Source organism: Leucoraja erinacea, chromosome 10 (assembly GCF_028641065.1).
Source record: "Leucoraja erinacea ecotype New England chromosome 10, Leri_hhj_1, whole genome shotgun sequence".
Taxonomy (NCBI): Eukaryota; Metazoa; Chordata; class Chondrichthyes; order Rajiformes; family Rajidae; genus Leucoraja; species Leucoraja erinaceus.
Genome location: NC_073386.1, coordinates 34,617,107 through 34,633,809, shown reverse-complemented (window position 1 = coordinate 34,633,809; position 16,703 = coordinate 34,617,107). Strand labels below are relative to the sequence as shown.

The 16,703-nt window shown below is 41.1% G+C and overlaps 1 protein-coding gene across 4 annotated transcripts in view; it reads right to left on the bottom strand.

Moving 5' to 3' along the window:
• The window catches only part of slc35d1a (solute carrier family 35 member D1a), a 29,191-nt gene extending 26,595 nt beyond the window's left edge, over positions 1-2,596 (bottom strand). For 2 of the 4 annotated variants that reach the window (XM_055641926.1, XM_055641927.1), the window contains exons 1-3: positions 2,328-2,596; positions 1,557-1,590; positions 1,358-1,444 (exon numbers count right to left, since the gene is read on the bottom strand). In XM_055641926.1, the coding sequence (XP_055497901.1) occupies positions 1,358-1,444; positions 1,557-1,590; positions 2,328-2,545 (339 nt within the window). In that variant the 5' untranslated portion in view covers positions 2,546-2,596. Of the gene's footprint in view, positions 1-1,357; positions 1,445-1,556; positions 1,591-1,768; positions 2,228-2,327 lie in introns of those variants that run through there. The other 2 variants (XM_055641929.1, XM_055641930.1) reach the window with 2 other exon arrangements.
• Positions 2,597-16,703: the final 14,107 nt, after the last annotated feature.

Genomic DNA, 16,703 nt, shown 5'->3' with positions numbered 1-16,703 from the left:
CAATTGATATCGGTGCAATTCATATCTGGAATAAGAACCATTTTAAGGTTATAAATTCTTTTTTTCATGCCCATAAAAATGATTTTCCAAGATATTTGGGTTGTCCAAGAGAAAGTTTAAATGATTTCCCTCCACCATTTCTAGCATGTAGGCAGTGCCGGATTTAGATGAAGAGAGGCCCTAAGCTGTTCCACTTGTGAGGACCCCAACGACCGGAAAGCCATGGCTGCCAAATCTCCCACAATTCAAAGCGAGGGGGAAAGCGCCCAGCACCGACCAGTTGCCGTTGCAGTGCGCAGGGCGTCCGATGATGTGCTGGCCGTGGTTGTGCGTATGTGCAAGGCGGCCTGCCGTGCCGACGGATGAGGAGCGAGCGGAACCCGGCGGCCCGGACACGAATAGCGGGGTGAGATGGAGAGAGAGAGAGAGAGGGGGGCCGCCCAGAGTTGAACGGTAGGTGTTCTTCCTTGGCCGGATCCCCTAGACCTCGAGGCCCATAAATTTTTTCGGGGGCCGCCCTAGAAAGTGGGGGCCCTAAGCTATAGCTTGTTTAGCTTATACGTAAATCCGGCACTGCATGTAGGTCTCAAGTCGTTTGTACCCTCACTTACACCCCCCCCCCCCCCACCCCACACAACTTAAAGACATAATAGATTTGGTGATTCAATAATAAACTCAAACCTCAGTGCTCAATGTGTTTGCTCCTCATGAACAAGAACACTAGCAATCAGCCCAAGATAGGCCACTATTGCATTCTCTACCAACAGCACTGCAAACCACTATTCTCCCTGCTACTCTGCCTCAAAACTGGTTACGTTTTGGGTGTAACAATGAAACAGATATAGTGATCATATCATTGCACAGCTCGGTATGAAGTGCATCACTACACTTGATGTGTGATATGCAGTGTCTGTCTTAGAGAATAGGTTGGGGGCTTGTCATCACAGAAATTACCAGACTAGGATGAGACGTGTACCCAAGTAAAAAGGGGAGAAATCACCTTTCATCACATACAATAAGAGGCAAAATCACCTTCCAACATATTCAGAGGCAATCTGTTACTACATGGAGTAGGAGCTGCCAGGTCCTAGCAATGATCTGTACACAGTGTACCAACCAGGATGGCCTCCTAGGACCAGACCTCAGTGCTGCATGACAGCACTGCTTCACACTAGTCCGTGTGCATTGCCTCAGTGGTTCATTCTAGAATGAACTGTGTATTAATTCAGGCTCCCAGCAGAGAGCACATAGCTCAAATAGAGGACCACTAATTAAAAAAAAAAAACACTGGGAGTGCATTACTACAAATATTCCACTATGCATAAAGCAAATACATCAAAACATATTTTAGACTTGCCTTTCGAGGCATACTGTAGTCGAGGTCAGGATACTTTACCACCCTGCATGCCTTACCCACCCACAGCAGGGTCACTGTTGCCAACATCTGCAAATGAAAGAAAGTTTTCAGAAAGTAGGTCACATGCTCCGTTTACGTTTATCCAAAATGAAACTTTACCAAAGAAATACAAACAAATTAAATTGCGAAAATAACGTACCTGCCCAAGCCCCACAAATATTATTGAAGGGAATCTATAGGTGGAATTAAAAAATAAAGATGGTTAAACCTCAACCTCCAATACGTTTGAAAGGTTTACAAGTCAAGACAACAAAGTTGGGGGTGGGGGAAAACGGCTACCAAAAATTGCTATTTCCTTTTTGCCGAAGTTAACAAACCGCAGAACAGAAGCAAAACGTAGAAAAAGCTAACCTGATTATTTTAGTTCAGCCACGAATAATCATCTCAAAAGAGGAGAAAAATACCCTCAACTGTTTTTCGAATACAAAGCTTTCACATAAAAAAAATACACATGTAAAACAAAGCTGCACGTTTTACTGCAATTCAAAAACATGCAAAAAATAGAATTTAACTTCAGCATCCGTACACAGTAAAAGGCGTGAAACCTAAGATCGTTCCCAAGTAAATAAAAATGCAAATATTAACGGGATTTATATGTTTGATTGAAACAATTAAAAAAGGTAGCATTTAGCAAAATGTCAGTGTATAAATAAAAAATGGTTAGAAGAAAAGATACCCTAAAGCGTTTAAAATACACCCTGGTCAGCATAATTTTGCATGCGGATCCGGCAGCAGTATGTCTTTAATTGGAATTAGTGCAGAGAACATGACGATTAAATCAGATGCAATTCTTGTTTCAAGCATTCCGCGCTGTCTGCACTGGAAAACGAATGAGCGAGCTGCTCTTGTTCAAAGACCGGTGGAACAAGTCTGTTGTTCACGCCACGCCACGCCACTGCACTCTTTTCACCTGTGGCTGGTCAGCACACTTTTGTTCACGACGACGATAAAAAACGAGCTGACTCCATAAAAAGCAGCTGCGCAGAGCTTCAGGAAGACGGTTATCGGCTCCGCTGACATCTCCTCGAGCCCGGCTCGCTGGTCGACGCGGGCAGCATCTCCGGCCTCCTCTTTTCTCCCCTGCCTCGAATTAACCACAACATCATGACGTTGACGAGCAGCCAACATGTCTTCACCCTCGGCCCCGACGCTGCGCCACTCTCCGTCCGCCCAGCGTGATGGCGTCACGTCACGTCACGTCACGCTCCGCCCACCCGGCGTCATGGTCCCCGAGTGACACGTCACACGTACCCGGTAACAAAGAGAGGTGGATACAAAGTTTCCACCGCAGATAGATACAAAATGCTGCGGTAACTCAACGGGACAGGCTGCGTCTCTAGTATAGAGAGAAGGAATGGGTGATGTGTCGGGCGGGTCTGAAGAACGACCTCAACCCGAAACCCGTTCCTTCACCTTTTCTCCACAGATGTTGCCTGCCCCGCTTTGTTACTCCAGCATTTTGTGTCTCTTCTCTTCTATCGAGGAAAGAAGACGGGGTTGAAAGCGGGAGGAAATTGAGGTACGTGATCGTTGAGGAAAAGGAAATTAACATGATTGTATACCCGCGTCAGAGTGCGGTATCATGTTATATTTATGCAGCAGTGCCTGGTTTCAAACGGTCTTGGATCTCTACCATTATACAAGGCCCTTGTGCTGTCAAAAGTGCGTGGAAGCTAATAAACAACCATCATATAAGGTTTACAAAGTTAAATTTACGGGTACCTTCCGCTCCCAGAACTTCAATAGAAGTTGATCATAGTCATACAGCATTAAATATGATCTTTGTGCCATCAGCTCCATGCCAGCCATCAGGCACCTATCTATATTATGTTCATTTACCAGCACTTTGTTTGTAGCCTTCCGTGCCTTGATCCAGAGCGATCTACCCAATGTGAATATTGAGGTGATATAGTTTACACCAAGATTGCTGGAGTTGTGCACAGTGAGAAAAGCTGTATTTAGCAGGATATAGATCACCTACAGAAATAAGTGGAGAAAAGGCAGATGGAGTTTAATCCGAGCAAGTATGAGGTATTGTACTTTGGGAGGCTGAATGTAAGAGAAAGGTATACCGTTGAGGGCAAGAACCTTAAAAGTATTGATGTGCAGACATCTTTGGCCGAATGTTCCCGTGCTGTACTTTTCTATGTTCTAAAAAACATAATTTACTGGAAATGACAAGTAAATGAGAATGTTAGAAATATTCGGCAAATCCGCTAGCATCGTGAAATGAGAAAAACTCAGAAACCTTGCGTCCATCTCTTTCCCAGGGTTGGGGAATCAAGAACTAGAGAACAATTTGTAAGGTGAGGAAGATTCAAAATAGGAACGTGAGGGACAACCTTTTCACACAGAGGGTGGTGGGAACAACCTGCCAGAGGAGACATTGAGGCAGGCACAATAACATAATTTAAAAGACGTTTGGGCAGGTACATGGATAGGAAATGTTCAGAGCGACATGGGCCAAATGCAAGTAAATGGGAATAGCTTAGATGGGAGACCTCAGCCAGCATGAGCAAGTTGGATCCAAGGGCCTGCTTCTGAGCTGTATGACTCTGTCTGATATGTAAGAGTTCAGTTTAGTTTATCGTCAAGTGTACCATGGTACAGTGAAAAGTTTTTATGTTGCGTGCCATCCAGTCAGCAGAAAGACAATAAATGATTACAATCAAGCCATCCACTATGTATAAGTGGCTGTGCAGGTTTGGATGACTAAGATGTTGTTAAGCTTGAAAGTGTGCAGAGAAGATTGACAAGGATGTTGCCAGGACTCAAGGGCCTGAGCTATGGGGAGAGGTTGAGCAGGCTAGGACTTTATTCCTCGAAGCGCAGGAGGATGAGGGGTGATCTTTTGGAGGTGTATAAGAGATGGGAATAGATGGGGTAAATGCACAGAGACTTTTGCCCAGAGTAGAGGAATCAAGAACCAGAGGACACGGGTTTAAAGTGAGTGGAGAAAGATTTAAAAGGTATCTGAGGGGCCACAATTGTACACAAAGGGCGTAGGTATATGAAACGAGCTGCCAGAGGAGGTAGCTGAGGCAGGTACTATCAGAATGTTTAAAAAAACATTTAGACTGTTACTGGATAGGTTAGAATGATATGGGCCAAAAGCAGGCAGGTAGGACTAGTGTAGATGAGCATGTTGGATGGTGTGGGCAAATTGGGCTGAAGGGCCTGTTTCCACACTATACGACTTCATAACTAAGAATGGCTGTAGAGGGATCTTAAGGAAAAGGCCTATGGCTGTGTGGAAGACAATGCCTGATGGTCAGTATTAGTTGGGGTGTTGTTTAGAGGGAGGTGATATTTGGCCTCTGCAAGGCAGAAGTCAGTTCTCAAGACCTCAACAACTCCACTCTTGTTGGGAGCTTTGATGGCACTGTTGGCATTGCTGTGAGAAGATCCACTACCACTTCACATCCAGGAATGACCATCTTGAAGAAGTAAATTTCTGATAAGAGGTAATTGATTTGAAATATTGTTTCTCTATCCACAATTGCTGTCTGCTCTTCTTTCTGTCGTATTAGTTGTTTCTATTTCAGATTTGTAACAATAGATTTTTTATACTTTCCAAAAGCAAATTAGTAGCCTGGTGACACTACTCAAATTTCTTGTCCACTGAAGATAGACACAAAGTGCTGGAGTAACTCAGTGGGTCAGACAATATCTCTGGAGAAAAAGGATGGGTGACATTTTGGGTCGGGACTCTTCTTCATGTTTAATTATTTTCAACTCTCATCTGAAGTTAGTTTCATCTCCTGTCTCAGCAGTCTGGTTACCTAATAGAAACACAGAGAGCAGCATTAACCACCAGACATGACATTCTTCAACCTCAAAAAAAGCATTTAACAATTCAGAGAGAATACAGAACATTTTCCTGATGTTGGCTGCTCTGAAAAATCTCTTTCTACCTACATCTGATTTGTGTCAAACATTAATTTGACCCATAGGCTCAACACAAATGTACTGGTAAAAAATAGTCATATAGTATAAAGTACAGTATATCATAATTTCTCTTGAAGATAGACACAAAGAGCTAGAGTAACTTAACGGGTCAGACAGCATCTCTGGAGAAAAGGAATAGGTAACTTTTCAGGTTGAGACCCTTGTTCAGACCTGGATCATTCCTGCCTCATCGCCAACAAACTTCCTGCTGGAGCAATGTTAATCTGCAGGACCAGTAGGAAACTGTTCAACCTCCATTGCATCGACTCCAGCACCAAGGTCATTTCAACCTCAGTCATAGGGCTACAGTACATTAACAACACTCCTGTATGTGACCATCCCGCCTTCAATTACAAGCATAGAAGTTCTGTACATCTCATTTCCCAAAGCATGTCCTTGATAATAGATTCAAAAGTTTTTGCACTTGTTTAACCAACAGCTTGATTCATTGCATCCACCCAAGAGGAAAATTGGGAATTTGCAATAGCTTGCCTGAACAAAACACTGATAATGATCTACAAGTCCAAACATTTTTGAGTGCTCTGTGTCACTTTTACTCTGAGGTATTCTTAACGAGAAAATTGGTTTTGGATTGTTTTATTACTGTCACATATACTGAGATACAATAAATCGTTGTTTTGCGTGTTACCCAGGCAAATCATAACATACCTGAGTGCATAGGGTAGTGCAAAAGATATAAATAAATAGTGTAGAATATAACCTTACAGCTACACTGAAAGCATAGAGTAAACAAAAAATCCAAAGGCCTCAACAGTGTAGCTTGGCAATGATATTGGAGCGTGACGACTCTTTGCGCGATGGCCCTAGCAGATCTACTTTAAAAAAAATTACAATCTGAGACTAACTGGGTGATTATTTTTGATGTGCCTTTCGCGGGTCATTGTTTGATACAGCCTTGAACAATTTGCTTCAGAATCAGAAATAAAAATAATGTCTGGGGAGCTGGAGCTGTATCTAAAACTTTTTTTTACAGTTCTAATGGCTTTCTGTTTAATATTTATGATTGGCAACTGAATCTGCTTTACTAACTCCTGAAACATTCTCAGGGGAATTCAAAATCCTTTCAGTTTGTATTTCAAGATAATCAGTAATCTCATGACATTCACTTTGTGCCATCTAAAGGGCCTGTCCCACTTGGGCTATTTTTAGGCGACTGCCGGCCACTGTCAGTCATAGCAGGTCCCCGTAAACCCGGCGACTGGACCCCCTTTCGACATAAAATTTAAAATAGAATCATTACTTTAACAACAAAAAAAAACGAAGTAGGCACCGGCGACAACCTACGTTAAGCTGGCGACAAAAGTGGGACAGACCCTCTTACCTGTAATGTTGTGAAGTCTGAAGTTCAAAGGTTGTGTAATTACTTTGGATTTGCTAATTTTGCAACAAACAACATCTTTGATGGCTGACAAGCTATTTTGTTTCTGTATATATCTGGTGAACTGGGAGCCACAGATAAATTCATGGTCATACTGTTCCTTGGTCTCCGGGTTGAATAATTTGCATGACTGCTTTAAATCCACATACAACACAATCTTTATTTTTCTTAACGCTGATCTGTGTTTTCAGTTGCAGTTAGCTTTAAAATTTCCTGTTGTTTCCCAGAGGCATAATTAGGCATGCGTAGATGCTATAGATCATTTTCCTATTAATATTGAACAGTACAAGGCATAAACAGGCCCTTTAATCAAAAATATCTCATCAAAAATGATGCAAAATTAACCTAATCCCTTCTGCCTGCACATGTACAGCACAGGAACGGGCCCTTTGGCCCTTTGGTTCCAAACATGATGCCTAGCTGAACTGATCTCATCAGCTTGCACATGATCCATATCCTTCCATTCCTTGAACTTCCATGTACCTATTTAAAAACCTCTTAAACATCACTGTCATATCTGCCTCCACCACCGCACCTAGCAATTAGTTTCAGGTCGCCACCACCCAATGTGTACAAAAACATTGCCCCTCTCAACATAGCTATACCCTCTAGTGTTGGACGGTTACACACTGGGATAAAGGTTCTGACTGTCTATCCTATCTATGCCTCTCATAATTATCAAGTCTACTCTCGACCTTCAACGTTCCAGAGAAAATAATCCAAATCTATCCAACCCTAAATCTGAAATCCTTTAAACCCTGCTGTATTCTGGTAAACCTCATCTGCACCCAGCATGGCTGTCTGAGAAGGCATATCAGTGTTCTCCCTTTTGTAGCGAGCATAGAGCTCATTGAGCTTGTCTGAGAATGATGCCTCGCTGTCCTTGAGCTGCCACTTGGTTTTGCCTTGTTGGAAGCAATTGCATGCAGGCCCTACCAAATCTGCCAAATGTCTGTGTCCTGTCCTCCAATTTAGAGCAAATTTAGAGGGAGGGACTGCAAACGGCCCGACCCAACCAAACCCGACCCAGCCCAGCCCAACCCAACCCAAACCAGCCTGGTGTGCAGTCGGAGATGGCCCCCTCCCCCGTGATACCGCACTCTCCCCCATGGCTCTTCCCTGTCTTTTCTCTGAGCTCTCTCTCCTGCCTCCATGCCCCCTCCCCCACCCACACACCATTTCCCCCCCAAAACGCCCCCCCCCCCCACATCCCTCCCACCACTCCTCCACACCACTCCCCCCTCCTCCCCACACCTGTGCCCCCCACACACCCTCCCCCACCCCCTCCCTGCCCACACACTCCTCCCCCCACAACCCCCCCCCCCGCCCACACATACACCCCTCCCACACACCCCTCCCCCACAATCCCTCTGCCCACACATGCCCCCCCCCCTCCCCCAACCCCTACCTGCCCACACACATACAAGATTCAAGATACCTCTCCCACACACCCCTCACAAATAGAATGTAATAAAAGTAATGAAAGTGTGTAATTATTAAAACAAATAAGGCATGACATTGTTCAAAGTGCAAGCGGCTGGCCGAGCACGAGACCTGCTCTCACGTGACAGGATCTTTCAATAAACATGGTCACTGAACTACTTTACTTCACAGACAGTCCCTTAAGATTAAGATGCCTTGTGTCCACAGTGCTTTTAGAATGCTAGTCACCACCACATGTGGAGCACGAGGTGCCTGATGGCGCAGGTAGGCATTTACATAAAACAGTACACTGACATGAGGAACAGAGGGAGGACTGCCTGTCAGAGTGACCACACTGAAAGAGAGCCTGGCTGAGCAACTGTCCCGCACTGTGTGGGAGATGGTGGGAAGATCAAGACCGCAGGGGACGGTCGAGGAGCGAGAGAAGGACATTGTGGAGAGACTACGGGCCTTCAGAAGACAGCCTCGTCTTCCAGAAGAGCTTTAAGTTATGGATAACTTTTAAAATATAGGTGAGCTGAATAGAACTTAAAGGTCGACGGTGCTTTATTTCATTTGTTACGTCCAACTGTTTTCCCCTATTTAAATGAAGATAAATACAGGGGAGGAATGCACAGGGAAGTATGTTCTGCATTATGGATGGAGTTTTTTTTCTTTTTGGATGCTGCAGTGGGGGCCCTCAGCTCACAGATGAGAGAGGCTCGCCCCCACAACTAGGCTTTTCCTCAAGCCTAGCCCAGGGTCATCCACAGGAGAGCTCTACCTTGGAATCATGCCTTTGTTTTTTCATATGTTCTTTTGTTTTTGTCTGTTCAGGGAGTAGATTTGTTATGCCTAATTTCACCATGTTACTGATACACAGAAGTTAAATACAAATGGCTAATGGAAAGGTAAAATTCATTTATTTTAATGTGAATGGTCTGCTAAGCCCAATAAATGCAGCAAAATTTTAACTAAAATGTGGAAAGAACAAGCCCATATAGTATACTTACAGGAAACCCATCTAAATGACAAAGAACACGAAAAACTTAAAATAATGGGTTTCACTAATCTCTTTTTCTCCTCATATATATTGAGATGTAGGAGAGGTGTCGCCACTCTCCTCTCAAGCAAGTTAAATTTTGAGAAAGTATTTGAAATGAGTGTTGAGGGTAGATTTATTTTAGTAAGGGGGGAAATAGATGGGAATCAAGTTACGTTGCTGAATGTATATGCACCTCCTGGAAGTGATTTTAATTTCTTCCAGAGAATTATTAATATCATGATAATGGAAACAGAAGGCCTTCTTATTTGTGGGGAAGACCTAAATATACATTTACAACTTGAGCTAGACTCGTCCAGCAGAAAAGCTCATGATACAAAGTCTTCACATAAGAAAGTCAAAATTATTTTTAAGGCAGTCGGTTTAATTGATATATGGCAGGACCTTTTCCCTAATAGAAGGGATTACACCCATTACTCGGCCCCATACTCTTCATACACAAGAATAGACTATTTTATAACATTTGGTAAAGATAAAATATACACCTGTGGAATTGGAACAATAGATTTAAGTGATCATGCACCTATTTACCTACCTTTCTCCCTCCTCCCCCACCCCCCATCAGGCTGAAGAAGGGTTTCGGCCCGAAACGTTGCCTATTTCCTTCGCTCCATAGATGCTGCTGCACCCGCTGAGTTTCTCCAGCATTTTTGTGTACCTATTTACCTATCTGTTGATTTAGACCTACGTCCAAAAAATGCCTCATGGAAACTGAACTCGAGTCTGCTCAATGATCTTAACTTTAAGGAACAAATTAAAAAGGAGATAAGTCTCTAGTTAGAACTCAATGATAAAGGAGAGGACTCTCCCCCTATTTTGTGGGATACTTTGAAGTTTGTTCTAAGAGGAAAACATATAGTAATATCTTCATATAAGGAAAAAAAAGAAGGAATAAAACATTTGAGGAAAATAAGCTGAAGGAACTAGAAAGGAAACACAAATTGACGCCGGCGCAGGATACATTGGAGGAAATTAGAAATACTAGGAATGAAATCAACAATCGGGTTGCAGAAGAAATCAAGAAAAAGTTAATGTTCCTGAAACAGAGGCACTATGAAAGTGGTTCTAAATCTACGAAAGTATTGGTGTGGAAGCTGAAAAAAAAGATGGCTGAAAATACAGTTCACAGAATCAGATCCCCAAGAACAAAAATATTGAAAAGTAAATTAAGTGAAATTCAGGAAGCCTTTGAAATATTCTACAGAACTCTGTATTCTGAAGTTCCAGGAGGTAGCCAAACTCAAGTAGACATATTTCTGAATTCCTTAGATTTGCCTATCTTAAATGAAGAACAAAACAAGATAATGACTGGAGACATAACAGAGGGTGAATTAAAAATTGCAATTAACAGGCTCAAGTTGAGCAAGTCACCAGGATCTGATGGTTATACGCAGAATGGTATAAGGAATTTAAAGAGGAATTAACACCTATTATACTCCGCACATTAAATTGGGTTTCAAAAAAAGGCACAAACACCACCGAGCTGGAGGGAGGCAATTATCTCTGCTATACCAAAAGAAGGTAAAGATAAAACTGAGTGTGGGTCATTTAAACCGATATCAGTTCTTAATGTAGATTATAAATTATTCATTTCTATCATGGCCAAACGGTTAGAACAGTTCTTGCCTAAATTAATACACAATGACCAGACAGGGTTTATTCGGCAACGTCAAACACAGGACAATACATGACGGAAACTACATATTGTGGACTACATTAAAGAAAATTTGAAGCAATAGTGATAAGTGTGGATGCAGAAACTGCATTCGACTCTGTGAACTGGAACATTATCGAGTTCTAATAGATTTGGCCTGTATGACACTGTTATTAAAACCATACAGGCACAGCCCACAGCTAGAATTATAGTTAACGGATACTTATCAAATAGTTTTTCATTAGAAAGGGGTTCAACACAGGGATGTGCGTGGTCGCCATTACTTTTTGCATTGTATTTGGAACCACTAGCTCAATATATAAGACAAAATGAAGAAAAGAAAGGTATTACCATTCAAGGGACTGAACATAAATTGTCCTGTTCTGCGGATGATCTTTTTGATTTATTACCAACAAACTCTCTACTTAAATTGATGCAATCACTCGAACAATACGGTTAACTATCAGGATACAAGATTAACATAGGTAAAACGCAACTGCTTACATACAACTGCAGCCCATCAGGAGAAGTCAGAAGTAGGTACCCTTTGGCATGGCAAGCAGAACATCTCAAATATTTGGGCATCATTATACCAAGGGATTTTACAGAATTATCAGAATGCAACTATTCACCTATACACCAAAAAATTAAGGAGGATATAGCTAGATGGAACCTAATTCATTTCTTGAGCCTCAGCTCGAGAATTGAATCTATTAAAATGAGCATATTGCCAAGACTGTTATATTTATTTCGGACCCTACCAATAGAGATTAATCAAAAACAATTTAATGAATGAGACAAAATATTGTTAAGATATATATGGCAAGGTAAAAGACCTAGGACCAGTCTCAAAACCTTACAGTTAACAAAAGAAAAGGGGGGATGGGGTCTACCCTCTCTCAAAGACTATTCTCAGACAGCACAGTTAGGACCTATGATATGTTGGTGCAACCCATCATATGATGCTCAATGGAAAAATATTGAAGAGAGAACACTCGCCATTCCTGTACAAGCGATCATAGCTGACAGCATCCTACAAGACTATATAAATGCTATTGAAAATCCTTGGGTAAAATTAACTCTTAAAATATGGAAAACAGTTATAATTTAGAGGAAGACATTAAAATTCTTAAATGGTGCACATATGACACAGACGTTACTCCTAATAAATTAGATAGTAGGTTTAAAGAGTGGACAGTTAAAGGCATAACTGCTCTTTGTAACATAATGAAAGAAGGAACACTGTTAAGTTTTGAAATGCTTAAAGAAAACTTCCTGTTAGGAAAACAAGACTTCTATCGATACTTACAGATGCGGAACTATGTTAATAAAAATGTTAAAAATAAAACAGTCGAGTATAGGTTTGATGGGATTATTTAGGAAAGCGTATAACTCAAATACTGGTGGTAAAATTATTTTATGCATGTATGAATCTTACATGATTCTGAATGTTAAATCACACTCAACCTTATATATTAAAATGAAATGGGAGAAGGAAGGAGGGATAATCATATCCGAAGAAGAATGGACAGCAATATGGAGGTATCAATGGAAGTGCACCAGTTCACAAAACTGGAGGGAGTTTAGTTGGAAAAGCCTGATGCGGTATTTTATCACGCCTTCTCAGAAATCCCATTACGGTGGGAACTCTCCAGTTTGTTGGAGAAAATGTGGAAATTTAAAGGCAGATCATTACCATGTTCTGTGGGATTGCCCTGTTATTAAAGATTTTTGGAGAGAGTTGCATGATGCCTTACAATACATTTTAGATGTCATGTGCCCCTGGAGAGTAAGATCATGTTTTTTGGACATACCTGAAGGCTGGCGGAAAAAAGACAAATACTTACTGAATATATTGATGGTAGCTGGTAAAAAAGCTCTCTCAAAGAAATGGTTATCACAGGAGAGCCCAACTCTGAATGAATGGATGGACAAAAAATGGACATTTATAAAATTGAGAAAATAACAGCATATGTTAACTTTAAATTGGATTTATTTGTGTCACCCTGGGAAAATTGGGTTAACTATGCAACGCCTCATAGGCCAGACTTTATTTTTACAAATTGTTGATTATATGGTAAAGAAAGGATCACCCCCTAAGTGTTCATAGTTTTTACTGTGTTCTTGTTTCTATATTTGTTTGGTACAAATTTCAAAAAGAGGCAATTCAAGACAAACATAAGTGGATGATGTATACATATAGTATTATACCTGAAACCTGTTTTATGGAAATGTGTTTGCTGTGGAATGCCAATTAAAAAATATATTAAAAAAAAGAACAGTACAGCACAATACAGCACAAGAACAGGCTCTTCAGCCAAACATGATGCCAAGACCATCACTTACATACCTGCACATAAACCATATCCCACCATTCTCTGCATATCCATGTGCCTGCCCAGAATTCTTTTAAATGCCACTAACATATATCGGCTTTAACCACCGCCCCCAGCAGTACGTTCCAGGCACCCGCCACCATCTGTGTAAAAAGCACCTGCACATCTCCTTTAAACTTTGCCCCCCTCATGTTAAAGCTATGCTCTTTAGTATTTGATGAAAACATCATGGGAATACGATTCTGACCGTCTACCCTATCTATGCCTCATAATTTCATATATGCATTTATCCAAAATAGAAACATTATGAGGCATAGATAGGGTAGGAAAAGGAGAATTTGGCTAATATTGCTACAGATGGAGAACATAATGTCCTGAGTTGGCTCACATTGATCAGCAATGCCCTGTAGAGTGTAAGAGAAGCCATGCTGACGGCTGAACCAGCTGTAAAACTGCTGGTTCACATTGCACATCAGAAAACATCTAACACGTAGCATATTTAGTTCTGGCTTACTGATAGATTCATAGAATCATATAGTGTGGAAACAGGCCCCTTGACCCAACTTACCCGCACTGAGCAACATGTCTCATCTACGCCAGTCTCACCTGCCTGCCCCTGGCCCATATCCCTCAAAAACCTTATCCTATCCATATGACTGTCTAAATGTTTCTTAAATGTGGCGATAGAAGACAGAGTGTTGTGGTGGAAGGGCAATATTCAGGTGGGATGTCTGTGACCAGTCGAGTTACGCAGGGATCTCTACTGGGACATCTGCTGTTTGTGATATATATATATAAATGACTTGGATGTAAATACTTTTGGGTTGGTTAGTAAGTAGTAACACACCAAGATTGTGAGGAAGGCTATAAAAGTATACAGCAGGATATAGATCAGATACGGAATTTAATCCAAGCGACCATGGGAGGTCAAATGTAAGGGGAACATATACAATTAATGACATGACCCTTAACAACATTGATGTAAAAGGGATCTTAGGGCCCAAGTCCATAACTCCCTGAAAGTGGCAACACAGGAAGATAGAGTGGGGGAAAAAAGCCATTTGCTATGCTTGCTTTCATAGGACAGGCGTTGAATATGGAAGTCAGGAAGTCATGATGCAGCTCTATAGGACGTTGGTTCGTCTGCATTTGGATTATTGTGTGGAGACTTATGGGCCTGGCCATAATGAGGCCATAACTAGTTCCCAGAATGTATAGTCACCTGCAGTCGCCTAAAAAGTCGCCTAAGTGGGACAGGCCCATAAGTCTCCACACAATAATCCAAATGCAGACGAACCAACGTCCTATAGAGCTGCATCATGACTTCCATATTCAATGCCTGTCCCATTAGGATATGGAGACTTTGGGGAAAAATGCCAGAGATTTACCAGAATGATGCCTGGATTATGGGGTATTAGCTACAGATGAGGTTGGACTGACTTGGATTCTTTTCTCTGGAACTCTGGTGGTTTGGGGGAAATCTGATAAAATTATATTAAAATTATGAGTGGAATTCAAAGGGTAGACAGTCAGAACCATTTTCCTAGGATGGAAAAGCTAAATACTAGAGGCTATAACTTTCAGCTTAATGGGACAAAGTTTAAAGGGGAAGTGTGGGGCAATCTTTTTGCAGAGGGGGTGAAGAGTGCTTGGAATGCACTTCTAGGGGGTGGTGGTCAAGGCAGATCGTGGCATTTTTAGGGAATTTTATATAGGCATATGTATATGCAGGGGATGGTGGGATATAAATTATGTGTTGGCAGATAAAAGATGGTCTAGGCATCATATTCAGCACAGACATTGTGGACCGAAGGGCCTGTTCTTGTGCTGTTCTGTTTTATGTTATATATTCTTAACTAGTATTTTAAATTAGAATTGTTTTCTTTTGCTCATCCTTTTCAGTCAGCTCCTTTGATTTCATCTCAGCTTAATTTAACAAGCTTTCACGCTCCCTTTCAGCTGACGCCATCAGCATTTCTGTAATGTTGTCTCTTGGTCTGTATAGACAGTCACTTTGTTCTCTTGAAATGTTATTTCAGTTCTGCCGATAGGTTAACTACCCGATAGATTCACTTATTTTCTCTCTTCAGCCAATGCTGCTGGAACTCTTGAATGTTTTCAATATTTTCTGCTTTATTTCAGGTTTTCTGTAAATTCTTTGAAATTTACCTCCCTCACTTGCCAGTCAGATGAATGGAGTTACTTCATCTGAAAATAACAGGATATTGGAGAAGGAGTGGGTGCGTGAGGTGTCATGAATAACTGGATTGTTCTACAAAGTGCAATCTTGATGGGTTGGTTATTTAAGTCCATAGTTTTATTAATTAAGTGATGTGCTCTACAACACCTTCCCAGGGACCTGCCATTTACTGTGCAGGTCCTGTCCTGGTTTGACTTCCCAAAATACAACATTTCTCACATTTATCTGCATTAAATTCCATTAACTATTCTGCAGTCCATCTGCCAAACTGATCAAGATTCTGCTGTAACATTTGTAATGAACTTTGCTATCTACGATACTATGACAAATTGTCTCACAAAAAATGTGATACTTTCTCTAGTCTGCTGAAGGGTACCAATGTTAGACTTCAAATTCCTAGTTCACCTTGTGCTATAGCTTTAATATTTAAAATAATCAATTTGGAATGATCTTGTCCATAGCAGTAGACATTTTAATTTGATGCCAAGAATATTTCATCTGCAAAAATCCAAATGCAGTGATCAATCTCAGCAACCCAGTTCCATTTTTTATTTTTGTCTTTTTTTAATATCCTTTTCTCTTGTACATCCCTCTGGTGTAAATGAGAATTTATATTATGGGAGATCAAGTTACCAGAACTTTCTTATTCTTCTTTATTGGTAAAGTTAAGTACAGTTGTTAGCATTTTCTTAGTCATGTCCCCTGAACTCTGAACAACTCTGGGAATGACACAAGGTCTCAAATGAAATTGAACTCCTTGGAACAGGCAGGCTTAAATTTTTACTGGATTTCGTGTTCGTAAAATAATAAGTATTCAATGTTTTTGGAACAAACACTGTATAATGGTGGACCTTCAAGCACTTTTTTTATTTAGATAGGATAGGTTTGGAGGAATATGGGCTGGATGCAGGCAGGTGGGACTAGTGTATGGGGGACATGTTGTTCGATGTGGGACTTCGTTGGCTTTATCTTGCACTAAATGTTATTTGTTTATCCTGTATCTATATACTGTAAATTACTTGATTGTAATCATATATTATCTTTCTACTGTCTGGATAGTACGCAACAAAAGCATTTCACTGTACCTCAGTATGCGTGACAATAAACTAAACTGAACTGAAGTTGTACCGAAGGGCCTGTTTCCACAATTTATTTGTTTTCTTACCTTTTCAACTTTCTTGTTTATTTCCCTTTGCTCCACAGCCTGGGATCAATGTTTCCACATTTAATTTCTCCAACCCCACACAGGCAGAAGTGACCAAGA